Genomic DNA, 27,602 nt, shown 5'->3' with positions numbered 1-27,602 from the left:
CGGGAAGGAAAACGAAAAAAAAAAAAAAAAAAAAAAAAAAAAAAAAAAAAAAAAAAAAGTTCTTGGGTGTATACCTAGGGGTGGCATTAAGTTAAAGGTATATGCACATCACTTTGAGTAGATAATGCCAAATTGTCTTCCAAAATGTTGCATCTATTTGTACTCCTTTTGGCAAGGACAAGGATTCCATTTGTTCCATATTCTCTTTAACATTTGATATTATCAGACTTCTTCAAAGTTTGTTTTCCCAAAGTTTTTGATCTGGTGTAAAATGTTATGTCATTATGGACTTAATGTGTGTTGCCTTAGTTACCAATGCAATTGCGTATTGTGACATGTGTTTGACCATTGACGCTTCCTCTGTGAAATGCTTATTCTGGTCTTTCCTGTTTTTCAGTTATGTTATTGATTTGTATCCTTGTCAGTTCACTTTTTCCATGGTGTCTTTGGATGAACAATGTGCTTAATTTTAATGCAGTTTAATTTTTTAGTTCTTTCCTGTATGCATTTTACTTTTTGTGTCTTAGTTTCTTCCCTGCCATCAGAAAGCTACTATTGTATACTGTCTTCTAAAAGTTATTATGGTTTTGCCTTTCACAAATGTGTTGAATTCACTGAAATTGGTTGATGGTGTGAGTTGGAGTTCAACTTTACCCTTTAATTCCCCCTAATATATAACTGTTGACTGCATCATTTATTGACAAGTCCATCCTTTCACCACTGATATGCAGTGTTGGTTATGTTGTAAAACTACATTCCAGGTATGTGTTGATCTGTTTCTGACCTTTCTAGGTTTCCTTGGTTGGCTTGTCTATCCTTGAACCGGTATCACACTGTCTTAATTTTTATTTATGATTTTTGATTAAACGTATCAAATGCAAAGGTAAACCAGAAGTTAAGCTAAAGTCTACCCACTTTTCATTCTGTTTTCATGTTTGATTATCTCTAAGTTTCTGAAAAGACTCATATCTACTTTTAGATCTTGTTATAATAACCTAAAATGCTGAAAATTAACTTTACTTCTCTTTGTTCCCAACAAATATAGCAATAACCTTGCAGTCTTCAAATTATTTCTGTTTTTCACTATCTTATTTATATCTGTTTTGTTTATCTTTGCTAACAGTCCTATCCTGATTTCATTATCATTACATCTAATACCTCCCACACGTCTAGTCAGTGATCCTCATCTTTTCTTTTGACTCTTGCTTTCCACCACCTTAGGTCAAGTTCTTGTTACTAGTTGAACATCTTTTGTGTCGGCCTGCACTTCATCCTAGATATTTGTCCTGGATACAGCTGCCATGTTAGTCTTCACGAAGCTCAGCTCATTTATTGCATTGGTTCTTGTATGGGTCGGACAATATCTTAGGAACAACAAGCACTTCAGGGCTTGTTTTCCTCACCCATACTACTTTCCAGTCAGAAAAGAGCTTGGCGACAACAACGAATTGAGAGGAAGGAAATAATAGGTTGAAGCCTAAGCTTATGTGTGATTTTACCTTATAAACAGCACTTTATAAATTTAGGAAATAATCAAGAGGTTTCTTTACCTTGATAGTATATTGCAAATAAAATAAATAAGTACGAATGAAGTGTCACAAACTAATTTTGTAAGGGATTATATATTCTTTGTTGGTGGGATTAGAGTTAATTTATACTTGATCATAACATACACGTCTTTAAAGTATACTTATCAAGATTAAGGTTCATGTAAAAAGAAGACGGAGACAAATAATAATGTTCAATCAAAATGCCTCCTTGCATAGAATAGGTTAATTGAAAAACAGTATAATGTACTGTTAATGATGAAACTAAACTGAGAACTTACAATTAAAGGTGTAGGAAGCAATAACTGGAAATCTTGGCAAACAGGTCAGCACTGCTTACACATCCTTCTTTAAAGTTGCAAGTCCTACATATAAATTCATTCATGCATTGTAATGGCTGTGCACTGTTGTAGAAGGGTGTGTGTGGCAGCTGGACATTAGATAGGACAGAATTTTGAATTAAATTAATGCACTAATATTTTAATGGTTAATTTTAGTTCCTATTCCTAACTTATTGTGTTACTATCAAGCTCAGGCTTCTGTGTAAAAAATTATAGTCTTTGAACTGTGTGTTTTTCATCGGTAAGAACTGAGTAAACGATTTTGCATTTTGTTTTCAGTCTGAAGCTCATCCTCATCACGAGGATCCTTTGGCCCACCCATGGCCAAAGACAAACATTCTTTGGGAAACATTGATTAATAAGTAATTAAGGGGAGTTGCCTGGTAGTATAGTGGTTAAGATTTCACTGCCGTGGCACAGGTTCAGTTCCTGGTTGGGGAACTGAGATCCCACAAGCTGTGTGGTGCCGCCAAAAAAACAAACAAACAAAAAAGTAATTAAAGCAGACGTACTTAACTAGCATTCAGGGACCCAATCTTGTCTATTGTATGTTGATTAACAATTACTAGTAGCTTCCCTCTTATGCTCATATAGTCCCCCTCTTTCTGAAATGTATCTTGTCATTCATTCAACTCAAATACGCGACCCATTTCCCGTGCCAAGGGTCTGGAATGTGTGTTCTGTTTCTTTTGCCACTTGAGATGAGGTCCATTTCAAATTCCCCTTCTTTAATGAAGTTATTGCTCTTCATCCCCAAGCAAATTCTTCCCTTTCTGAAGTACTGTAGCACCTAGAGTCTTAACTTTTAGCCATTTATGAATTTGTCTTACTGCTCTTGTTACGTATGATATGATGCAGTTGGGAAATAAGGCCTCAGTAATACCCAATTCCAGTCATCTGTTTGGATTGCACTAAAAGTGAAATCATTTGAAAATTAAATTAAGAAATCACATCAGACTCCATGACTTAACTAATACCTTCTATAAAAAGGGCCTATGTTTTACTCATCTACCTAATGCACAGAACAAGGTAAGCTGTAGGGTTGAGGTGCCCACATAATCTTTATTTTTTTATTATTATTGTTTTTTATAAAGTTATTTATTTTTACTTATTTATTTTTGGCTGCATTGGGTCTTCGTTGTTGCGCGTGGGCTTTCTCTAGTTTCAGCAAGTGGGGGCTACTCTTTGTTGTGCGCGGTCTTCTCATTGTGGTGGCTTCTCTTGTTGCGGAGCACGGGCTCTAGGCATGCGGGCTTCAGTAGTTGTGGCATGCGGGCTCCGTAGTTTTGGCGCACAGGCTTAGTTGCTCCGTGGCATGTGGGATCTTCCCGGATCAGGGCTCGAACCTGTGTTGGCAGGTGGATTCTTAACCACTGCGCCACCAGGGAAGCCCCACATAATCTAAATGTCTCTGTCATTACATGATTTTTATGCCCATGGCTATACTGTAGAAACCTGTTGCTTTGTGGCAGATTTAGCGAGCTCTAGTCTATCACTCAAACTCTTCTTTTTTTTTTTTTGCGGTACGCGGGCCTCTCACTGCTGCGGCCTCTCCTGTTGCGGAGCACAGGCTCCAGACGGGCAGGCCCAGTGGCCATGGCCCACGGGCCCAGCTGCTCTGTGGCATGTGGGATCCTCCCGGACCGGGGCACGAACCTGTGTCCCCTGCATCGGCAGGCGGATTCCCAACCACTGCGCCACCAGGGAAGCCCTCAAACTCTTCTTAAAGACTTGCTTTTTTCATGCACTTTCTGAATATCCTCAGTCTCTGTAGTCTTGTGATAGGATGATGTGAAATAAAACCCACAATAAGCCCTTGAAAAATGTACATTCTATTTGGGTTGAATGAAAAGTAAATTTAATTTAGTATTTTTTAATGATGTAATTTTTTACATCAAAATCCATAACTTATGTGATTTTTTTTTTAACTGGAAGCATTAGTGTTGATGTACTTGACCCAGATTTTCTTTATTTTACTTTTATTGTGGTAAACACACAACCTAAATCTACCCTCTTAACAATTTTTTTTTTTTTTTTGCGGTACGCGGACCTCTCACTGTTGTGGCCTCTCCTGTTGCGGAGCACAGGATCTGGACCCGCAGGCTCAGCGGCCATGGTTCATGGGCCTAGTCGCTCCGCGGCATGTGGGATCTTCCCGGACCGGGGCACGAACCTGCGTCCCCTGCATCGGCAGGCGGACTCTGAACCACTGTGCCACGAGGGAAGCCCCCTCTCTTAACAATTTTTATGTGTACAGTATTGTTAACTACATGCCCATTGTTGTACAGTATATCTCTAGAGCTTTTTCATTTTGCACGACTGAAACTTCTCTACCCCTTGAACAACAACTCTACATTCCCCCTCTCCTCAGGCCTTGGCAACCACCACTTTATGTTTCTATCAGTGTGACTACTTTAGATACCTCATATAAGTGTAATCATGTAGTATTTGTGTTTCCTGTATAAAGATTATTAATAATTAATAACCATATCCTTTTTCTAATTCAGGTGTGGGATGGGATGAAGAGAGGAAAAAGGGAGAAACAAATCCTCCCTTTCCCATAGATCAGCAGCATGGCCACATTCTATACCACTAGACAAAAGGACTTTGGTCTTTTGGTTCTGTATCAAGGCTAGAGGGATTGTATTAATTCTCTGTCGCTGTGTTACAAATTACCTAAAATTCAGTGACTTAAAACAGCATTTCTTTTTTGTTTTAAGTGTCATTTTATTTTATTTTATTTTATTTTTTAATTAATTTATGCTGTGTTGGGTTTCTGTGCGAGGGCTTTCTCTAGTTGTGGCCAGCGGGGGCCACTCTTCATCACGGTGCGCGGGCCTCTCACTATCGCGGCCTTTCTTGTTGCAGAGCACAGGCTCCAGACGTGCAGGCTCAGTAGTTGTGGCGCACGGGCCTAGTTGCTCCGCGGCATGTGGGGTCCTCCCAGACCAGGGCTCGAACCCGTGTCCCCTGCATTATCAGGCAGATTCTCAACCACTGCGCCACCAGGGAAGCCCTAAAACAGCATTTCTTATCTCATGGTTACCATAGGCCAGTTCCATGTATGACTTGGTTGACTCTCCTGGCTCTGGGCTCCTTATAATGCTGCAGTTAAGGTGTTGGTTGGCACTGCAGCCATCTCAGGGCTCAGCTGTGGGTGGATCTGCTTCCAAGTTCAGTCAGCTGGTTTTTGTCAGGTTTCTATTCCTTACAGGCCATTGACTGAGTCCTACGTTTTTTGTCACATGGGCCTCTTCATAGGTCAACTCACAACTTGCTGGTTGGCTTCATCAGGGAATAAGTAAGATGATAAGAGAAGATAAGCTATGGGTGTAGTGGATGTTACTGTCTCCTGTCCAGAGGGAAATAATCATATCCCAGCCTGCTGGGCATGTTGCCTACTGATAACTCATAGCTGAGTTGCTTTCTAGGAGTGTTGCCCTTAGCTAAAAGAGATCACTTGCCCAAGTTAGTCCCCTTCCCCAGAGGCCACTTGCATCCAAGGACTAGTTGGTTTGGGTAAGGGATGGGTTGATACAAAGGCTTGGACTTCTTTCTCAATTTGGGAATTATCTGAAGGGCCATTCCAGTGTGGGATTGACTGAAGCCTTTATTTCAACTGCCCCCCTCAGTTCATCTTCTTCTTCTGCTTAGACCTATTTCCCTCACTCTTGTTTTTGGAAGCACTTCCCAGTAAACGTTTTACAAATACCTGTCTGAGAATCTGTTTCATAGATAACCTCACCCAGGATAGTAGGCATTGTGTAACCCAGCACAGTAAGATAGAAGATTTTCTGCCTTACCTCGTTGCATATGTGTACGCATGAATCTAGAGTCATTTCTCACAAATAGAAGTATATGTGGCTCCATGTATATGGCTTCTGTTCCTCCTAGGCGGCCATATTTTCTTCATGGCTTATTTGAGACCGCATTTGGAGTATGTGATTATCACAATAGGACCACATCCTTGATGGGTTTCATATTCAGATCATTTAAGGATTAGCCTCCACATCTCACCCGTATCTCCTTAAAATTAGGGCTCCTTAAACGTTGAGGCTTTCTGATCTCTTGTGTTACAGTAAGATTATGAAGAAAAGTGCAGACTCTACTGAACCTGCTTCAAGGATGCATCCACCTCACTCCCACTAATACAGGTGATCTATAGTGATCTTGTTGACTGAGGTAAGGAGGAGACTAAGTTATCTCCAGTAAATTTTAAAACATAAGACAGATACGAAAAACAAATATCAGAACAAAATACAGGAGAATATCAAGGTAGAGAAGGATTTATTAGGCACCAGTAACACCCATAAAAGGAAAAAATTTGATAAATTTGGCTGTATCAAAACCAAAAACTTAAATATTATGACAAGACAAAGTAAACAAAAATAAGCGGCAAACTGGGAAACATTTTCTGTAAATCTAATATTCAGGATTTCTATCTAGAATCTACAGACTTTTGCAAAGCAATAAGAAAAATATCAGCACAAAGGACAATGATATGAATAGGTAATAAATAGAAGCAAAAAGAAAGATGATTGTTGTTATACATGCAAAAATTAATTCAGCTGTATTTGTAAGCAGAAATACGAAGCTACAGGGGATGACATCAAATCCATCAGGTTGTCAAAAACCAAAATGTCCAAGAAACCCAAGTGTTGGTGAGGATTTCGGGAAGTGGTGTACTTGAAATACTGGTATGAGTGAAGTTGTTCTGTCAACATTGGAGAGCAATTTGGTAATATCTAGTCAATTTGAAAACACGTATCCTGCGATTTAGGTGTATAGGTTAGAGAAACTCCAGCACATGTGTACAGAGAGACATGATACAAGGATATTGCTTGCAGTATTGTGTGTAATTTTTAAAAGGCCTATCAGAATTGATCAGTTACTATTAATATCAGTTACAATATTCTATTGTATCAGCTAAAATACCTAATGTAGACTTAGTAATATATAATCACATGGTTAAATCTCAACACAAATCTTGAGTAGGAAAAGCAATTTGCAAAAAAAAGTATGATATCATTTATGTAAATTATAAAGTAAAACCAACTATATTTTCTATCATAGTTATCCGATAGAATAAAAGTTTTTTTAAAAAGAAAGGACTAGAAGAAATATATAAAATTCTTAAAATTTGTAGTACTACTTAACTTTAGGGAGGAAGAGAGGGACCTGGGAAACAAAGGGGCTTTGCCTTGTTTTTTTTTTTAAACTGTCAATCTTCCAGCACATTTGCCTCACCTTCTTCCCTCTCCACAGAAAACTAAAGTAATAAGGAAACCAGGGGCTGCCTGTTTGCCACATCCAAAGGCTTAATTTTAGTTTAGTGGGTTTTTTTGGCTGCACCACGAGGTGTGTGTGATCTTAGTTCGCCCGACCAGGGATCGAACCTGTGCCCCCTGCAGTGGAAGTGGGGAGTGTTAACCACTGGACCGCCAGGGAAGTCCCTTAGTTTTGATTTTTAATCTCTGTAGCAATTGAATTGAATTGACTATTGATCTCCCTTCTAGAAACATCTTCTCTAACCCATAAATATAATGGCTCTATTTTGGTTCCTTCTGAATCTGACTGCTACCTTTATAGTTGCAGCTATATATAAGGGAAAGTAAATCTCTTTTCCATCTCAGCTCCCCAGTTCTGCTATCAGAAGTAAACACTGTTTAATCTTTCAGAAATCTTACTCTCCCCCTAACACACATGTACACACAAGTGTGATTTTGTGTCTGTGTTTATAACATAAATGTATACATAGCATACACTCTGTACTTTCCATTTAACATTGTCTTGATATTTTACTAGCTCAATAATGTATATCTGCTTCCCTTTTAACAGTTGCATGTTATTAAGGATTAAGATTTATATCTTGAAATGAGAGGTAACACCAAGAACAGCTGACCCTGAGCTCATTTCATTTCTTGTTAATGAATATTTACAAAGGCACTGTTTTCTTGGGAAAGAAGAGGCTCTGTAGGAGTACCATAGACATTATCCAGGCCATTAGAGAGCTGTTCACCGAGCCAGTTAGACCAGGCATAAAAAAGGTTAAACCACTCGCAGAGCTCTAGTGGGAGTAGAAACACGGTGCGGCTTTGAGAAAGTATGACTGATACTGAATGGTTAGGACAGAGGTTAGACGTAGGGCTGCGGGTGAGATTAGAAGTCTCTAGAGTAGAGATGACCATTCATTTGGTATAGAGAGCAGTACATACTAGGGCCAAAGACAGCATCTTGCACAATTTCCACATTTAGGGGACAGAAACATGTGGGCTGCCTGGTCACAAGGAGGAGAGCTAGGAGAGTGAGGTATTACCGACCTCAGAAAGGAAGTGTGTGGATGGTCACCAGTGCATGACATAAGGAAAAGAAAAAGAATAGTTCAGTTTGGGGGAAAAATGGATGGATTGGTGATAGGGGGAGAGTTGTTGTTTAGTAAGTAGTATATTTGGTGGCAGTGTAGAATGAATTGGAACTTTTGGAATCATCTGTGTGAAAGATAATAGGGAAAACTTCCTTGATACTAAGCTACTTAACTCATGGACTGCTTTCACTTAAGAATGGTTGAGCTTATTGGGACACTTACCCTTGAATGACGAATTACTTTCAATATTGTCTTTAACATCAAAAAGTGTTAAAAAAAAGTGGTTTTTTTTTTTTTTGGAAATCACGCTTGTCTGCTTTTTATTTTTTTAGGCCTTTTAGAAAGATTAAATTGTGTAGCCACATGGAAAACTAATGATTTGATTCTAGTTTTAGAAATAAATGGAACAAGACACTTTCCAACTAAACCATCTCCAGATTTGTAGGTTAGAAATCAAGAATAATGAAGTGTAAGTTTGAGGCAAAAAATAGATACTTAAGTTATTTTGTAAAGACATACAGTTGATATAATTTCCATTAATATAAAAATGGTGTGATTTTTTAACAAAGTCACACAACAGAAGATTTATTTTAAACCAGAAATGGGATATGCTTACAAATTGTAAATGACTGTTTTAGGTCAGCACCGTTTATTTGAGTGTTATGCAGGTAATTCAGTTTCACATTTCTCTTTCTAGAGAAAAGAACAACAAACTTGCTTTTTCTGTACCAAGGCCTTTTTTCTGTTTAGAATATATTTTATTTAAAGGCGGGGCGGGGGGAATAGATTTTTCTTTTCCTGCTGAAGAAGAAGCTAAAGCTATTTAAAGCTGGGTCCTAACTACTAAAAGGCTCAAATACCTGATTTTAGGTAGTTAATGACTTTCTATAGTCAGTCCTCTCTGGAGTATTTTTCTTTAAAACCTCACATGGAAACAGGTTTTAAATGGTTCTTTTGTGGCCCTGAAATTTCTTGTTCATATCATAAGGGAATGATTACTGAATGCCCGAGCTCTATACCCAGTTCTTTTTCAGCCCTGAGAGGTTAACTGGGCAGGGGTAAATTTGGGTGTGATATGTAGTCTTTGGAAAAACACTTAAGTAACATAACCTAAAAGTTACAGTCCTATTCATAATGATTTCTCTTGAGTATCAGTCTATGCCTTTAGATTTTCTAATAAAACGTGTGCACATATGTGTATCTGTGTGCAAACAATAGAACCTGATTGCTGGTGAAGGTGGTATATTCATATTTGGTGGATTCAGTGCTTTGCTGGGGACCATTTACATTGATTGGTATGAGCCCTTTGGAGAGAAATTTAGCAGTCATTCTACTTCTCAGGAGCTGTCTTAGGGAGGTAGTCTAAATTCAGGAAATAGGCACATGTTCGGCCATAGATAAGCCCACAGCTTTCTTCTTGCCCACATCAGACCTCTGGTATGGTTGAATTCGGGTGATTGTAATATTGATAAATTCATTCGGGGATTTAGAAGACACACTGAACTTTTCACACGTCTGGTGTGAGTTAAATATTTGCCATGGCTCTAAGTACATTTGGCTTCACTGTTAGGAGTTTAAAATTATATCCCTTGGATTCCCAGTCATCTTCTATTAGACTTCTTTGTGACCAGCATTGGCTTGGCAGGTGATACAGACTTCTGTGTTTCTGGAGTACTTGATCCGATGTAATAGTAATAGGTATTCTCCTCCCCTGCCCCCTTCTCCTGCTCCCGCTACATACTCAAAGGACACATTCATATAATAAAAGCTCTGAAAAGTCCAATCATTTAATTAGACTTTTTTTGTTTAATTGAAACTAGTGTTTTTTTCTAACCTTTTAAACAGGAGACTCTGCCACTTATTAATTAGCTCTGTGACCTTGTCTCTCTTTTCTCTGTAAAATGGGGGAAACCCCTTCATATGGTGATTATGAGCATTACATGAGATAAGTTTGTATAGTACTTTGTATACTGCTTGGCACATAATAAGCACTCGATAAGGTGGTAGTTTTTATTTAGCTGTGGTTCTTCTAGTCTAATTGAACACATGAGATTAGCAGATACAAAACAATAGGGAACTCTAATTGGGAGAGAAGGTCAGTTGTCAGAGGCTTCACGGATAATATAGGTTTGGACTGAACCTAGAGAAATCTAAGTTAAAGCTTAGTAATAGAACTTTCTTCACTGATGGAAATAATCTATATTTGCAGTGTCCAACGTGGTAGTCAGTAGACATACTGAGCACTCGATACGTGGGTAGTGTGACTGAGGAACTAAATTTAAAATTTTATTAACAATTATTTGAATTTAAAATGAAATGGTTGTATGTGGCTATCATATTGGAAAAGCACAAAGGTGAGCTTAAAGTGAAATGAAAAATTTGTTTCCCAAGAAATGGAATACAAATAAAAATTTCTAATCAATTAATTCTTTTGTAATTTATAAAATCATTATATAATGCTGTTTGCTTTCTTGTAGGTCTCCAATTGAGAAACATGGCACTGTTTTTCCTGCACTCTACCCACCTATTGCTGGACTTCTGTTGTAACAAGTTGGCAAACACTGGCTGGAACTGGGCTGCAATAAAACATGCCAGTATCAATGCTGACAAGAGCCTAACAAGTGCCAACTTACAGATGATTACGCATTTTGAATTCTAATGAACTGTTTTAACCTTCAGGAAGAATTGTAAAGACCTGTACATAGCACAACATGATCCGGATAATATATATACTGTTCATGTACATCCACAAACACACCTTGTACCAAATAATGCTTTCTTGTAGTAGAATAAGAATCGTGTAAATTCTAAAAGATTTTAGCAGGTTTTCTTTCCCTATTCATTGTTTCTTATCAGTTTTAAAAGACTCCTTAAAGCATGTCAGATAAAAAGCAATTAGGATTAAAAGTTTCCATTTAATTTCCTTTAAACCATTGAGGCTTCATTAAACTCTTTTCACTTACTAAACTTTGTATCTTCTTTGTTTTGACACACTCCCCTTTGCTTTTATCTCTTCTGTCTGCCAGGATCATTTAGTTCAAATACTGAAACACTCAATAAGCAACTACTTGATTTTTAATGATGACTTCAGAGGAATGGTCATCACTAGGTGCTTCATCCCTTTTGTATTATACTTGCACCCATCTCTTGGATTGGATATAGCAATAACATTTTTTTCATTGTTGAGAGCTCTTGAATTCATTCATTATCCCCAAGAACTAAAGAGTTGGTTCTGAATTCAATTCAGATTTAAAATTATTGAAATTTACCCCAAACAATACAAAATTCTGATTTGGTTTTATTTTTGCCCTCAGTTACCTAATGTGAAGGTTGGATGAATAAAGCATGCACAGCTGCAGGCTTTCTACTTAACTTCTGGGTTTGCTATTAAAAATGCTATTTACCCACACACCCTTCTCCTTAGCTCTTCATATTTCTTTGCCTCTATTCTCTATACTGCAGATTTTCCTCACCTATTGTACAAAGAAATTGCGATGTATATTTTCATGTAATTTGATTTTGGAATTCTGTCACCTTATGTAGTGAGTTCTTCCAAAATATAATTTTTTTCCAATAATTGTCAAGTTGTTGGCTTTTATTGTATTGAATGAAGGTTATAATACTGAGTGCCAGAGAAGTGCAGTTTAGAAAAATCTCAGGTTGTTTCCTTATGCAAACAAATTTAATACTTGAAAATCACATGGCCATGGCAGTATATGTATTGGGTTCTGTATAGATTCTTATGTGAATCCCAAAGCATTACAGGGATGTAAAGCTTTGTTATTTGACATATACAGATTTTGCCACTGACATACTGCACTTGGATTTTTATTACTGTTTGAGCATAAGTATATTTCATATCATAAGTTTTCAAAAATAATTTCACGAAATGTAAAATGAGCATGTGCAGTGTTAAAGGTGTGCCCAGGTTCCTCTGTGTTTGGTGTGAGGCTGGGACTTGGAGGTAGTCTTTGGCATATAAGGGATAGAACTTGAGACAGTACCTGATGGGACATGGTGATTAATTGTGAGAATCAGTGAGAATTGGTGCATCTCTGCTCTGGGAGGTTCGGAGAAATGCTTGGGCAGAAGAATGAAAGGATTCCTGCAAGGAGCCAGTCCTTTATGAACTTGCATGTCTTTTTTAAAGCAGAAGTAAAATAATTGAGGATGTAGTCACAGTAGAGAGTGATTTTTCTAAATTTCAGTCTCTTCTTCACTCTGAAGCATTAAAAAAGCCCATAAATGTGTAATGGCTGAATGTGAAATTGATTCATTGCAGCCCAGTTTTCTTCAAGAACTTGGCGTGTGACTTTACTTCTTCAAAGACTCTGTAAACACTGTTGCCCCAAAGTGCCAGTACTGCATGCCTACCTGGGACTTTGAATGCAATCCCTTTTTATTCTTAATCAGAAATTGTTCACATGGTGCTTGCTTGTGGCAAGATGAAGTCTGAATTTTGTTCTCCTATTGCTGTAATTCTGCTAGCAATCTCTTGAGTTAAAACCTGGGATTTGACTCTTCAGAGGGGAGCAAATGACCTAGTAACTCAGGGACAACTATTCTTGAACTTTAAGTGCCACATTAATGCAGTTACTTTGGTGTAACCATGTGTTCTTTAGGGCTAGATCTTGGGGGGTAGAAGGAGAGCCAGGAATGAGTGCACGTCTCATGACACCCCTTTCCATCTGGTGCCCTGAGTGTGCTACATATGGAAACACAGGCCTCGAGAGATGTTCTGGCTTCTTTTCCTCTGTCAGAGGTGTCATCTGTGCCTTTCCCAGTGTTCATCTGACTGTGAATCTAAATGCCTCTACATTTGATGTTAAACCACACTCAGGTGACACTGATCCAGGTGGCTTTTGTCCCAGCAGTGCCTCATCATTAGTGTGAGTCTTGTCTGCTTTAGGAAAAGGATTTTTCTCCCTGACCTCATGCCAACCATCAGCAACACCTGCATAGTCTTATGGATCGTAGAACTGTTGCCTGTTTCCTAAATTTATTCCAAGTTCTTGTAAAGGCTTATCGATTTCAGTCTGTGCTCATAATAGGATGGATGATCTCAGTGGCTTTCTGGCCTCTTGTGAGTTTAAAATCCAAATGAGGTTGGTTTTCTTGTCATCACAAGGTAATATTTTTGTGAGGTTATTCCACTAGTTCTGTGATTACTTGGGTGTCATAGTGTCTTTAATGGCCTTCATTCTTGGTTGTGAAATTTTATTTTATATGCTCATTTACCCTCTACAAATCTCCCCGTTTGGGGTTGTGGTGCCTGTGTATCTTTGCCTGTCTGGTCCCCAGTTGGTGGAATTACCTTTTGTGTACTGCCACTTCTCAGCATCTTTGAAATTTGACATAATGTTGCTTCATTCCAGTTTTTTGTTTGTTTGTTTTTTTTTAGTTCTGTAATTTGTTGATTGTATTTAACTATGTGAGTTCTGTTGTGATGTTTACTGTATTGTAAAGCACCTCGATCATGTGATGGGTGCTCTATAAATCAATAAATGATGACTTAGAGGCTGTATCATGAGCTATTTTGGTTTCAGGATGCAGGTCTCCAAAGCAAGTTATGGGATTCTTTCTATATAAACAGCACATGATAGCAAAGGGTCCACAGGGGAATCTAGATAAAAAAATTTTAAAACCTTATTTAAAGAAGGAACCAGAGGGTAGGAAGCTCACTTTACTTCCAACCTGATATAATGGTCTTAAAATTTCCAGTACGCGGCCAACCACCATTCTTAATCAGAATTTTGTGCATGCTGATTTAGAACGTTATATAAAATAAAATGAGCACATGTTAGAGCATTATTTGGGATTTTGTCTTTGGCCTAGACTGGTTCTGCCATGAAGATAAGCCAAAAGGTGAAGAACCCAGTCTCAAACGACAACTGGAAGAGAACACAGGCACCATCTCAATCCCCACCTTCCCTCCTCTAAACAGATGGGCAAACTTGGCCCCAATACCTGCCCAGTACCACTCAGTAAGTTAGTGGCAAATGCAGCAGGAACTGAGTACTTTTTTCCCCCTTAACAATTTTTTTCCTTTTTCTGGAGGACTGCAAACTACAACAGGATTCAGGATGTGAATATTCAGCTTTTCACCCTGCATCCTTATATATAGTTTATATGGATTTACAGTGTTAGGTGTTGAAAGCTTGTCTGTCTTGATAGAAGTTGCCAGTGGTTTTAAGGCCTCTTCCTTACAAACTCTGAGAAAAGAACATGGAGCCTGATTTCTTAATCACAAGAAGAAAATCCTCCTTGAGAGCAGTTTGGGGAAAATGGGGGCTCATTTTTCAGGGTTTAATTTTTCTGAAAAATAATATTTGAAATAAAACTATTATAGAAAGGTCTAGATGATGTCCCTAAACTTTAAATATCAGTTGTAAGCATAATCATCTACTCGAGGTATATAGCAAAAAAGTTTTATTCCCATGCTGTCCAATGCAAATGAACAGCTTTTGACTTTTGTCTACTGTGTGCAAGGCCGTAGGCTTTGAGGAAGGATCAGTTGGTTTTCTCCCTCCTTCTTGTAAAAGTTGGTAACACCTCACCAAATTAAAATTGTTCATTTTCTGGAGGACTGCAAACCCCAATGGGATTCAGGTATTTTTGATTGCTCAGTTTCAGATGGTGTAACCTGGCTGTCTCGGTAGGACTAGTGTTCTTTGTCTCTTGGAGTCTGCGCACCCCACTGGGCTGCAGTGAAGGAGAAGGGAAGGGCTTTCAAAAAAGGCAGCCAGACACATCTTAGACATAGCTGCACAGAAAGTCATATATAAGGTACTTGGTTTTCCCTTGCCAGCAGTCTCCCTTAAGAACAAGTGCGGTATAATAGTACTGTGTGTGTTAGCACTGTGACCTCTCCTTTAACCCTCATAAGCACCAGTAATCAAGTTCCTATTTATTGAGCCTCCACTTTGTGGCAGGCTTGTGCTAGATGTGTTTCGTAAAGGATCTAGTCAAATTCTTACAAGGATCCTCATGCAGAATCAGGTTCAGATTAATTTCTCAAGACTGTACAGCAAGTAGGTTTCATGGCTGGGATTCAGGTTCATGACTTCCCTTACATACCGTGTGCCATTATTTCTTACCTCCGGGATATTTTTTCCCAGGTCACGTAGAGACTGAGGTGTGTTGAGGCTTGTACTTGAACCCAATTCATTGGACTACCAGTCTAGTGATTCCCTCCCTATCCCCTTCCATCGTGATATGACACTACCTCCCCAGAAAGAGTCTGTTCCCCTATGCTCTTAAGGCAGGCAGCATTTTTCCCTTCCTGTCCTTCATGTCCGGGACAACTTCATACAAAGTTCCTCTAAATCAGACAACAAAACATGAATTAGGTCTAAAATGAATCCTGTTTCGGTGCTCAGATTTCTCAGGTCATATCTAATATTGTAGCTCCGTCCAACCCTGTTGGGTATTGTAATTCACTGAGTACTGTAGATCCTTTATTTTACAGGGTGTATGAAGTAGTCCTATAGCTCAGGGATTTCAAGCCAGTAAGAGTCTACTCAGAAGACAAGGGCCCAGAGATAGGGTTATATTACAGACAGTGCTAAGAAGAGTGCTTTCACCCCTGCTAGAGGGCTTCTTGTGATGAGGAGGTAGTGAAGCTCTTGAGTTGATTAAATCCCTTAAGATGAGTTCTTGTTTCACTGTGGGCATCTAGGCCAAGCAAACTGAAAGGGCACATTTATTTACTGCTACATGTGTGCTGCTCTAAGGGAGAGGGTCCCTGGTTTTCATCAGATTCTCCAAGGTCATGATCCCCCAAGTTATTAAGAGCCATGGATTCTAGTCCAACTCCCTCTTGAAACCGATGGAGAATCTGAGATGGTAGCATAGATCGTGCAGGGACTTGACCATGATCGACACAACAAATCAGTTGCAGAGGCAAATCTGAACCCAGTTCCCCTGACTCCCGGTATAGCTCACAGCAACAGCTCATCAGACATTTTGAGGGCTTACCTGGTGGCGCAGAGGTTAAGAACCCACCTGCCAATGCAGGGGCCACGGATTCGAGCCCTGGTCTGGGGAGATCCCACATGTCATGGAGCAACTAAGTCTGTGCACCACAACTACTGAGCCTGTGCTCTGGAGCCTGCAAGCCACAACTATCGAGCCCGCGTGCCACAACTACTGAAGCCCGCGCACCTAGAGCCCGTGCTCCACAATAAGAGAAGTCACCACAGTGAGAAGCCCGTGCACCGCAACGAAGAGTAGCCCCTGCTCACCGCAACTGAGAAAGCGCGCGCACAGCAACGAAGACCCAATAGACCCAATGCAACTAAAAATGAATAATAATTAATTTAAAAAGAATGTATTAAAAAGAAAAACATTTTGAGCACCTGCTGTATGCCAGACACTAGGCTGGTGCTGGTGAAGAGGCAAAGATAAGTCATATGATGCAAAAACAGACATCAGCTATGACAGGACTTCTTGATCACATTTATGTTATGACCCAGGAAATACTTGTAGGGCACTCTGAGATAAAACAGATGAGGCTGCCTGTGGCCAGAGGAGACTGTCTTGCCTGGCTACCCTAGTGGCCCCAAGGGCTCACCATTTAGCACACCTATAAACCATTCTTGACAGGGAAGCTTTGAGCCATGACACCTCCATTGAGCCTGGCAAATGCTCTCCTGCCCTCTAAGCTCTGCTTGCTCGATGCAGCTGCTGTACGCACCTCCCTGCCCACACCGCTTCCACATCTTTAGTCTCTTGCCACAACTGGAATGCTATTTCCCTGAGCACACCACCATTCTTAAACATTTCAATACCCTCTCCCCTTTCATCTCCCAGGTGTCCCTCCCTCAGAATTCCTCCTCCTTCCTCAACATTTTAACCCCATGATTATGTTTACCATGATCTAAACTCCAAATTCCTTCTCCACTCCACCTCACTACCCACTAAATGGTTAACCTTGGCAGCACCTAAAATTTCTCCACTTTCAAATCCTCCCCCTTTTCTGTTCTGACACCCTCATCCTGTTCTCAGATCCTTCCTTCAACCTGTCATCTCTCATTCTTGGCTCTTCTCCAGGGCCACCACTTCCCCCTCAGTCCTTAACTGTGGATGCTTCTAGGAATGGGTGCAATCCACATTCTTTTGATTGTCCTTTGAGTAAAAATCTGTTTTGACAGGTTTCACACTATTCGGTTATATTACTCGTTAGCCTTCCTTTTTGCTATTAGTCATCCCCACATTGACTAAAGATTTTAGCACCTGGTTTATGGTCTCCTACCTTCTCTACCTCTGAATTCCAATATCTGATTTTTCTAGCTTCTCACCTCCACTTCAGCTACCATATTCCATGACTCTGTCCTGGAGTTTATTGTCTCCTAGTACTGTTTAACTTAGGAACTTCAGTTTGCCACCCTAACACAGGGCTCTCACAACCTTGTTCACACTGCATTGGTCTTCAATATTATAGAGACCTGCAGTTTTATGACTCGTACATCAGCCTCTACCCAGTCTGCACCAGAGTTATATTCTCACAGCACTCTCAATTTCTTTCTGGCAATGAATCCCAAGCCCTGCGCAAATGCTACAATCCATATTCTCTGCTTCTGCAGCCAGGTGGCTGAGTTCTGCTAGAAAAAAGTGACCCATCCACACACTCAGAAGACACGTGCAACCAGGCCTTCCAAATTCAGATTCCTCTCCCAAATTTTCTTCACTCTTTTGGTCCCCTTGCCTATGAACTTCAACCATAAAAATGATGTCACCAAGCAATCTCTCTGATATCTCTTACCTCCACATCCATCTGCATGCACGTTCTTGTTTCCTAATGTTTTAGTAGAAAACAAGTGACTTGCCTGTAGTCTACAGTTAATCCCGTCCCCTAAATTTCCTTCTGCATTCGCCTGCAGGGCATCCCGCCTCCCCAGGCTAGTGAACCTTCATTAGCCTTTCTCTCGCCTTTGGCTCTTTTCTTTCAGCCTCTCACATCTTTACAAACAAACCTAGAAACCACGAAAACCCCTTTCTCGACCCTCTCGTGGCCACATTTTCCCAAAGAGTAGTCAATGCTCGCTGCGTCCATCCTTTTCAGTCCCCTGCCTAGGGCGTGTAATATGATAGAGCCCAGTCAGTGCTTGATAAGTCCAGAGCCTCGAAAGTATAGGTGAAGAGAGCTAGGCTCTCTGTTCCTCCCGCGTCCAGCTACTCACACTTTCATTCACTGCTCTTACCTAGTCTCGATCCCTCCCTCTCGCTGGCCCCCATGACTCTCGCGAGACTTGGGCACCTTCGTTACGCACCGCCCAAGCTGAGCGGCGCACTTCTCGCGAGGCTGAGGCAGGGCTGGGCCCGACATGGCGGAAGGTAAGGTTTCTGTGGAGCAGCGCGGGAAGGCGCGGAGCTGTGGGGGCGCTGCTGGCTGGGCGAAGCCGCTCTGTGAGGGAACGGCCGGGTGTGTTCGCTTGGGGCACAGCGGGTCTCGCGAGCCTTCCTCTCTCGCCTCTGCCGCGCGCCTCGGGCCGGGGTACTGAGCGCTATTCCTATGGCAACGCCCCTCCCGGCGTCCCCGACCCCGCGGGACATTGGCAGGGTGCCGGGCCGGTCGTGAGGTCCCGTACCAGCACTGAGTGCAGCCTCGGGGATCCCGAGGGCCGCCGGGGAGGCTCCTTTGATTACCGGCGGTGCTGGGACGGCGGGGGACGTAACCCTTCTCCTTAGGAAATCGAAACTGCTGTCCTGGCAGGTCCCGCATCCGGAAGGGGTACATCCCTCCCCTGCGAAAGAGCTTAGGACTCTTCCCAGGGTGAGGGGTGGGGGTGAGCCAGGGCTGTCACGGGCCAACGAGCCAAACAGGAGGGGGCTGTAGGCTCTGGGCTCCCCAGCAGCCTCGGGATTCGGAGCGGCTGGGATTCTTTCCCCAGATTGAGAGATTTGGACGGGAGGAGAGGGTTTGCTTGGTAGGGGAGTTGGCCAAGGTCACGCTGCTCTTAAGAGATGTGCTAAACCAGACCTCGACTCCTTTGCCTCTCAGTCCTGTCTTTACCCGCTTTTCTGGCGCTTTCTTTGTGCCCCTGCAGGTGAAGGCAATTTGGCCTCTCGGATTGAGCCGCCTTTAACGTAGCAATATTAGACGCCTTCATTGTCAGAGCCTTGTTGTACAGGTGGCGGGAAAGGAGACCCAGAGATGGGAGTTACCTGCCAGGGACCCTAGAGTGAAGCTGTCGGACCTGACTAGTGTGCTTCTCCTGTTTACCCCATTACTGGAGGAAAATACTCCTTATTTGACTTAATGTTTATTGAGTGACTGCACTGTGCTGGTCCTCCACCTGTCCGATTGGTTTTGAGCTAAGCTTTGTCTGAACCTATCTTTGCTTGGATCTTACTTTTGGGCAGCACCTGACAGTTTGCAGGCTTTTCTCATTTGGATTAGACTTGGCAACAACCTTGTGAAGGAGGTCCGGCATGGGTGTTACTTGCACTTTATAGATAAAGGAATTGAGGCCGAGTTCTAGAGATATCCGGGGCAGGCACCCACTTTTTGTCTGCTCTTTCTACCATGTTAGACCCCCTGAGGGGGAAACATCAGATAAATATTGTATGAAAGCAGAGGAGGATTAAAAGGAACCGAAGAAAGCTGAGGTATCCCCTGAAGCTAGTTTTTGGATGAGTCACAGAATGTTGATTAAGAGTTTTTAACACAGTGGGTAGCCAGTGAAAATGGAGCTTGTTGCCCAGAGCAGTGAGTTGGGGTGGAAAGGTTCAGGAAGGCTTTATGTGAGGTGACGGGTACTCCAGCGCTTTGACACCAGTTAGGGAAGTTAAGGAATGTTTGGGGAATACATTACCAAGATTGAAATTGTAGAAGGCAGTTGGTTTTTCATTCAGCAGTTTTACTGAGCACCTGCTCTGCCTCGCAGTTGGGTTCCAGCCTGAAGAGCTCCTACTGGCTGAAAATGCTGATTGTTATCCTGCAAGTGCCTTGAGATTTGTGTTAGGATAACCTTGAGAGACATGCAGCTGGTGGAGAACACACCTTAAAACATCCTTTCAGGGTTAAATTGGCAAGGGAGTACAGACAGGTAAGCACAGTCAGGAGGTTCTGACTCGACAGTTTTTATTTTACTTTTTTTGTGTGTGTTCCAGTTTCCTAGCCTGTGTTCTGACTTAAGCTTTTTGGAAACAGTGTCACAGACTTTGGGAAGAATTGAGTGGAGCATCCTAGTCCAGTTACCTCGTTAAACTGAAACTGCTTGTTATGCCCAGGAAGGCAAGGTTATCTAAACAGTGTTTTGCGGGGGTGTTACGCGACATGTACTTTAAAAAGAATTTATCGGAGCTGGCTATGCTTGTTCAGAAATACTCATTTAAATATAAACAAATAGCAAAACTCTGTGTCATATAACAATTGGATGATCTGTAAGCACGCTCTGTGGGAATTTCCCTGATAATGGTCTTCGTTAGGTGGTGTGAGTGTGAGAATGTGGGAAATTGCGCTTAGGAATAGTAAATAGAACCTGCAGGGGCTGAGTTATACAGTAACTTCTTAATGCGACTCATTTAGAAACCAAGCTTCTTTCTTTCCTTGCATCCATGGGTATTGGTTTGACCATATATATTTAGCTAAAGTCTTTCCTAAAATTAGTTGCCATTTCCACTCTACATCTCTGTAGCTGTCCTTCATCTCAGCCTCCTTCATCACTCGAACAAGTCCCTCCAACTTGGTCTTTCTGCTTTTACTTTTTCTCCTTGATTTTGCTTCCCCACAGCCTGTTTTTACAGTTTCCAGTGTTCCTTTTAAAGCATATATCAGATCATGTCTCTCCCACTCTTTGCAATACACCTACCCTTCCACACGCTCTCCCCATTCCCCGTGGCTCTCCATGATTTTATATATATTTTATATCTTATATACATTTGGAATATATTTTTCCAAAGCCTTCCAGTGATCTTTACAGGCCAATAGGATCTGGCCGCTGGTTAACAGTGATACTTTATTTCTTCTCCTTCACAAAGCTCTTGCACACTAACTTCCTTGCTGTTCTTTGTATTGTACATTCACAACACACTCCTACCTCTATATCTTTGTCTTGTAGTTTCCTTGGCCTGGAACAGTCTTCCTCAGTTTCTCCACACAGCTAATCAACTTCTATTCACTCAGGTGTCTGTTCAGTTCTTACCTCTTTAGAGATCGTCCCTAGGTTTTGTTTTTTAATTCCCTTACTGGAATATAACCCCCATGAGGGCAGAGACTTTTCCTGTTTTGTTCACTGCTGTATCTTCCAACTTAGAATCGTGCCTGTGGTTGAAGGAGTGGATGAATTATTGAGCATCATTTACCAGACATCAAGAAAAGTTGCCAGGAATTGCCTGGCGGTCCAGTGGTTAGGACTCCTCGCTTTCACTGCTGAGGGCACAGGTTCAGTCCCTGGTTGGGGAACTAAGATCCTGCAAGCGGTGTGGCCAAAATAAATAAAATTAAAAAAAAAAAAAGAAAGAAAGTTGCCTGGATACATCCTTGGTCTCTTGTCAAGTACGCTGGCTGGTCCAGCTTTTAAGAAAGAAAGTTGCCTGGATACATCCTTAGTCTCTTGTCAAGTAAGCTGGCTGGTCCAACTTTTAATGTGCTCTGAATAACATCAGCCTGCTGGGAACTGCCTAACCTACTTTTCATCCAGCCCAGTTTAGTCTTAGCAATTTAAGCATGCTTAAGAGCTCAGTCTCTGCAGGCAGACATGGGTTTGAATCCTAGTTTTACTAAGCTGTGATCACAGGCAAGCCAATTAATTGCTCTCAGTCTCAGTTTCCTCAACTTTTAAAGGGGGATAATCACTATCTCAAAAGAAATAGTGTATCATACAGTGTACCTACCATGCAGTCTCTTAGTCTCATCTTTTTTTAAAAAAGATATTCATTATTTATTTATTTGGCTGCGCCAGGTCTTAGTTGTGGCATGCGGGATTTTTTTTTTAAGTTATTTTTATTTTATTTTATTTTGGCTGCATTGGGTCTTCGTTGCTGTGTGGGCTTTCTCTAGTTGCGGTGAGTGGGGGCTACTTTTCCTTGTGGTGCACGGGCTTCTCATTGTGGTGGCTTCTCTTGTTGCAGAGCATGGGCTCTAGGGTGTAGGCTCAGTAGTTGTGGCACATGGGCTCAGTACTTGTGGCTCACCGGCTCTAGAGCGCAGGTTTGGTAGTTGTGGCACACGGGCTTAGTTGCCCCGTGGCATGTGGGATCTTCCTGGACCAGGGCTCAAACCCGTGTTCCCTGCGTTGGCAGGCGGATTCTTAACCACTGCAGCACCAGAGAAGCCCCATGTGGGATTTTTTAGCTGCGGCATATGGAATCTATTTCCCTGACCAGGGATCGAACCCGGGCTCCCTGCATTGGGAACGTGGAGTATTAGCCACTGGACCACCACGGAAGTCCCCCTCTCTTAGTCTCCTCTTAAACCACTCTCCCCTCAATAAAATAAAAGTGAAAATTGGGAAAAAATGTGACTTGTTAAACAGAAAAATGATCATGGACTTTTATAAGCTTACTGGAATTTGGTCAGGAAAATACTTTTGACAACAATTCAAGTAACAAGGTGAAGACATTCTGTATTCTGGACAATCCCTGGCCACTACAGTAGCCATTAGCTACATATGGCTTCTTAAATTTAATTAAAATTAAATAAAATTTAAAATTCAGTTCCTTAGTCATGCTAGCCTCATTCCAGGTGTTCAATAACCGTGTGGTTAGTGGCTCCCATATTAGCAGACAGCACAGATGAATAGAACACTTGCATCATTCCAGAAGGTGCTGTTGGACAGCAGTGTTCCAGAAAATGCTTGGTATAGGCTGGTAGAAACAGGGAAAGGAGAAATTTTGCTCCTTCCAGTTTGAAAGTTTATCTCTTCATTTATTATTTTATTCACTCATCAGATGTCCCAGTCTGTTCATAATTATGTATTGTCTGGTGACCCCTCAAGCAGTATCTCTCTATATACCATTCCTTTCTTTTCTCTATCTTCCATTCTTTCATTTCTGTCACCAGCAGAGGCTGTTAGCTTTCTCCTTGAGGATATATATATATTTTTTTAAAACAAAGAAACAAAGTTTATCCAGTCACTGCAGTGACTGTGGATGTGCCAGAGTAGAGCTACTGAATCATGCTAAGATATGTGGGCTTCAGTCACCGGCAAGGTGAGTTGCTGTAGTTGGGACATTATCATGATTTACAGACATGCCCAACAAAATGAGAAACTGTGTCCTCAGGCTCTCTTGTTAAATCTGAGTAGGCCAGGGACCTGCAGTATTTATTGAACTCCACCTACTAATGCACTGTAGGGTGGAGGATGGGATGAGCATGGAGTGGGGGTGGAGGGAGAGGTAGTCAGTGGTTAAAAAAAGAAGAGCCAGACCTAGAGCCTCTTCACAGAGAACACTGCAGTCCAGGAGGGGAGACGAAAGCATGTGTGTTAGAAACTGCGTTGTAGGGACTTCCCTGGTGGCACAGTGGTTAAGAATCTGCCTGCCATTGCAGGGGACACGGGTTTGAGCCCTGGTCCGGGAAGATCCTACATACCGTGGAGCAACTAGGCCCGTGCTCCACAACTACTGAGCCTGCGCTCTAGAGCCCATGAACCACGACTACTGAGCCCACGTGCCACAACTACTGAAGCCCACACGCCTAGAGCCCGTGCTCCGCAACAAGAGAAGCCACCGCAATGAGAAGCCCGCGCACCGCAACGAAGAGTAGCCCCTGCTCACCGCAACTAGAGAAAGACCGCGCACAACGACGAAGACCCAATGCAGCCAAAAATAAATAAATTAATTTAGAAAAAAAGAAAAAGAAACTGCATTGTAGGGTGGAAGGTGAAAAATGCTTAGGAGTTACTTTGAAAATTCAGAGATGTTTTAGGGAAGTGGGGAGTATGTTTTTGGTGTCAGGGGAGGTCTTTGCTGCAGGAGTTAAGCTGGGCTTATCTGGGCTGGACTTTGGAAAAATAGGCCGCTTTTGGACATGGGGAGATGTGGGTGGGAGGAGGTCAGTATTCTCAGAAGAAATATCAATAGCAGGATGTGAGGTTGGAAAAGTATGTTAAGGGCTAGATTATGAAGGGATTGGTTAAACATTTGCATTTTGCTCTGTGGACCGTGGGGTGAGGCTACTGAAAGGTATCGGCCAAGGTAGTGACGTGACTAGAATTGTCTGAGGCCTGTTGAAAAGGCTATATAATGTAGAGGATGGATTTGGGAGAGAACGAGGGAGGGAGGCTGGAGTGGGTGCCGTAGCAATTGAAGGTGAGTCCTTGGGTAAGGGGCATTGGGGTTGGTGAGGACTGCTGTGAGAGATACTCACTATAGACAGCATAAAAGACAGGACTCTGGAAACCTGTTTGCATGTTGACAAGAGGGCGATATCAAAGATGACCCAAGGGTTCTAGGCCTGGGTGACTCAGATAATGGCTGGGCTGTTAACAGGAAGAAGAGGAACAGATTTGAGAACAAATATCTTGACCTCAGGTGTGGACAGATTTTGCCATGCCCAATATACCTTTAGGTGGTTATGTCTTAGCAGGCAGTTGGAAGCATTTCCAGTCAGACTGGCATTTGTGTGAAAATTAGCTAGTGAGCTAATATTTGTTGAGTATCTCCTGTGAAGCCAGCCCTATCTGTGATCAGTGCTACACAGAGTGAGGTTTTTTCTTTTTTTTTAATACTGTGCTTTTTAAAAAAATAGTATTTAGGCTGCACCAGGTCTTAGTTGCAGCATGTGGACTTTAGTTGCAGCATGTGGACTTCTTCGTTGTGGCATGTGAACTTATAGTTGCGGCCTTCATGCAGGATCTAGTTCCCTGGCCAGGGATCAAACCCGGGCCCCCTGCATTGGGAGTGCGCAGGCTTACCCACTGGACCACCAAGGGAAGTCCCCAGAGTGAGGTCTTGAAAAACATATTAAGTCACGCCACTGACTTGCAGACAAGTCTTAACAGAGTTGAATCACAATCAGGAAAAATGTATTTCATTTCTATTAAGTACAAGCAACTATTGCTAGGGATGACAAAGTGAGCAACACACAGTTGCAGCCTTGATGGAAGTGGAACCGAGAGGGGAAGGCAAAGTTTCTCATAAAAACATGCATATTGTGCTTTATAGTTTAGTAACTTTTCTCTTTTGCATTGATGCTTAGTGGCACTACCGTCCAGCCGAACTCAAGTCCATAACCTAGTAATCATCCCTGACTTCCCCCTAAGTCTGTAGTCAGTCACCAAATCCTGTGACTCTTACAAAGCTCTCACATACGTTCTTTCCTTTCTGCTGTCATTCTGGTAGTTCATGCTAGTGGCTCTCAACCTGGAGAACCCGGCATATTAGAATCACCTGGGGAGTTTTTAAAAACTCAGATTTTTGCATCACTCAGCTTCAGTGAAGATCAGTATATCCCCCAAAACATTTTTTTCAAACTGAGCCAGTATTGAATAAAAGAGGGTTTTACTGAATCTTTTTTTTTTTTTTTTTTTTTTTTTTTGCGGTACGCGGACCTCACTGTTGCGGCCTCTCCCGTTGCGGAGCACAGGCTCCGGACGTGCGGGCTCAGCGGCCATGGCTCACGGGCCCAGCCGCTCCGTGGCATGTGGGATCCTCCCGGACCGGGGCACGAACCCGTATCCCCTGCATCGGCAGGCTGACTCTCAACCACTGCACCACCAGGGAAGCCCTACTGAATCATTTTTTAAACAAATATAACACACATATACATAAATAAAATAAGGTCATCTTTCCTAAGAAGTCCTGAGTAATTGGTTTTATTTGTAAACTGGGGTAAAAGGATTTTTTTAAAGCAAACTTCTGTTAAATAATGGCTTTTGGATGTTGTCAATGCATTTGAGTTATGACAGAATTGCTAGACTTTTTAACGTGTGAAAAGTCAAAATGTGAAATGTCTCTTAGCACCATTATGTTTTCAGTAATATCCAAACTTTGTGTGAACTGGGAGGTTACAGACTGGCAGGGGTATCTTAGTGTTCCTTTGTAATCTCCTCCCGATGGTATTGCTGTCTTCTTTCCCCTTCACTTCCTCTTTTTTTTTTTTTTTTTTGGCCTAGCTGTGCAGCTTGCGGGATCTCAGTTCCCTGACCAGGGATTGAACCTTTGCCACGGCAGTGAAAGCCCGGAATCCTAACCACTAGGCTGCCAGGAATTCCTTCCCTTCCTTTTTTCATTAGGGTATTTTGTGAACTTGAATTCTGAACAGTAAATGTATCCACTTATTTCTTATTCTCCATTACACAATTTTCCCATAGTTAGCACTCTTGGTTAGTGAATATTCAGTAATCCCAGTGAAAGAAAAATGACATCTTTAGCGTGACAGGTTTAGGAAAGTAGTAGTGGTAGTAATTCATCACCTGTGAGGAGCTTATCTTTTCTGGTGCCAACAAAGAAGATAGTATTTTCTGGGACTTTGATACATGCTTTAATGAAATACTGTTAGTGGAAGACTCTAATATATGTCTGAAACAAAAATTATTCTTGTAGTTCTCAAAATGAAATGTTATCACAGCTTTTTTTTTTTTTTTTTTTTTTTGCGGTACGCGGTCCTCTCACTGTTGTGGCCTCTCCCATTGTGGAGCACAGGCTCCGGACGCGCAGGCTCAGTGGCCATGGCTCATGGGCCCAGCCGCTCTGCGGCATGTGGGATCATCCCAGACCGGGGCACGAACCCGTGTCCCCTGCATTGGCAGGCGGACTCTCAACCACTGCGCCACAAGGGAAGCCCTTTATCACAGCTTTTACGATCATTTTTCTTTTATCTAATGGACATAGTTGAAGCAGAGTAGGGAGAAAGTCGGTAATTAAAGGATTATACAAAAGAACACTAATTCACTGCTAAAATTGGGACTAGAAAGTACGCACTACAGAAGTGTAGAGAAAGGAAATATCAGGGTTTTGTTAATCTAAAAAGGTTTAATGAATACAGTGTGGGTTAGTATTGGAGTAGGCAGAGGGGAGTAGAAATCACATTTAAGGTAGGGAATGGAAACAACATTTAATTTCTAAATCAGTGAATTAATAATAAATACGTGTTTGATGTCCTGACATTAGAGCTGAAAATAGGTAGCATGGTACAGTGGAATGAGCATGGGCTTTGGCTTAAGATCTTAAATCATGATCTAGAACATTTTTATAATCTTAAAAAATTTCCTTGAACTCCTTTGCATTCATTCAATCCCATTCCCTTGACCTCTGGCAACCACTGATCTGCTTTCTACCACAAAGCCTAAACTATTTACTATCTGGCCCCTCACAGAAAAAGTTTGCCGACTCCTGACCTAGAAGGAAGAGTCTTATAAGGATCATTGTGGCTTCCTTTTCTGACTGTCCCATGACTTGCTG

General features: G+C 41.7%; 2 protein-coding genes across 5 annotated transcripts in view; both read left to right on the top strand.

The window, feature by feature from the left end:
* UBE2G1 (ubiquitin conjugating enzyme E2 G1) overlaps positions 1-13,782 on the top strand; it is a 104,592-nt gene extending 90,810 nt beyond the window's left edge. Inside the window, exon 6 of the mRNA XM_024736378.1 lies at positions 10,730-13,782. The gene's annotated coding sequence lies outside the window, so the exon portion shown is untranslated. The remainder of the gene's footprint in view (positions 1-10,729) is intronic.
* Positions 13,783-18,564: 4,782 nt separating this feature from the next.
* The window catches only part of ANKFY1 (ankyrin repeat and FYVE domain containing 1), a 79,244-nt gene continuing 70,206 nt past the window's right edge, over positions 18,565-27,602 (top strand). For 3 of the 4 annotated variants that reach the window (XM_024734370.1, XM_024734353.1, XM_024734375.1), the window contains exon 1: positions 18,565-18,587. In XM_024734370.1, coding sequence (XP_024590138.1) covers positions 18,578-18,587 — 10 coding nt within the window. In that variant the 5' untranslated portion in view covers positions 18,565-18,577. Of the gene's footprint in view, positions 18,588-19,984; positions 20,303-27,602 lie in introns of those variants that run through there. The other variant, XM_024734362.1, reaches the window with a different exon arrangement.

This window comes from Neophocaena asiaeorientalis, unplaced genomic scaffold (genome assembly GCF_003031525.2).
Source record: "Neophocaena asiaeorientalis asiaeorientalis breed wild unplaced genomic scaffold, Neophocaena_asiaeorientalis_V1.1 scaffold129, whole genome shotgun sequence".
Lineage (NCBI taxonomy): Eukaryota > Metazoa > Chordata > Mammalia > Artiodactyla > Phocoenidae > Neophocaena > Neophocaena asiaeorientalis.
The sequence above is the reverse complement of the archived record's forward strand: the minus strand, read 5'-3'. Positions and strand labels throughout refer to the sequence as shown.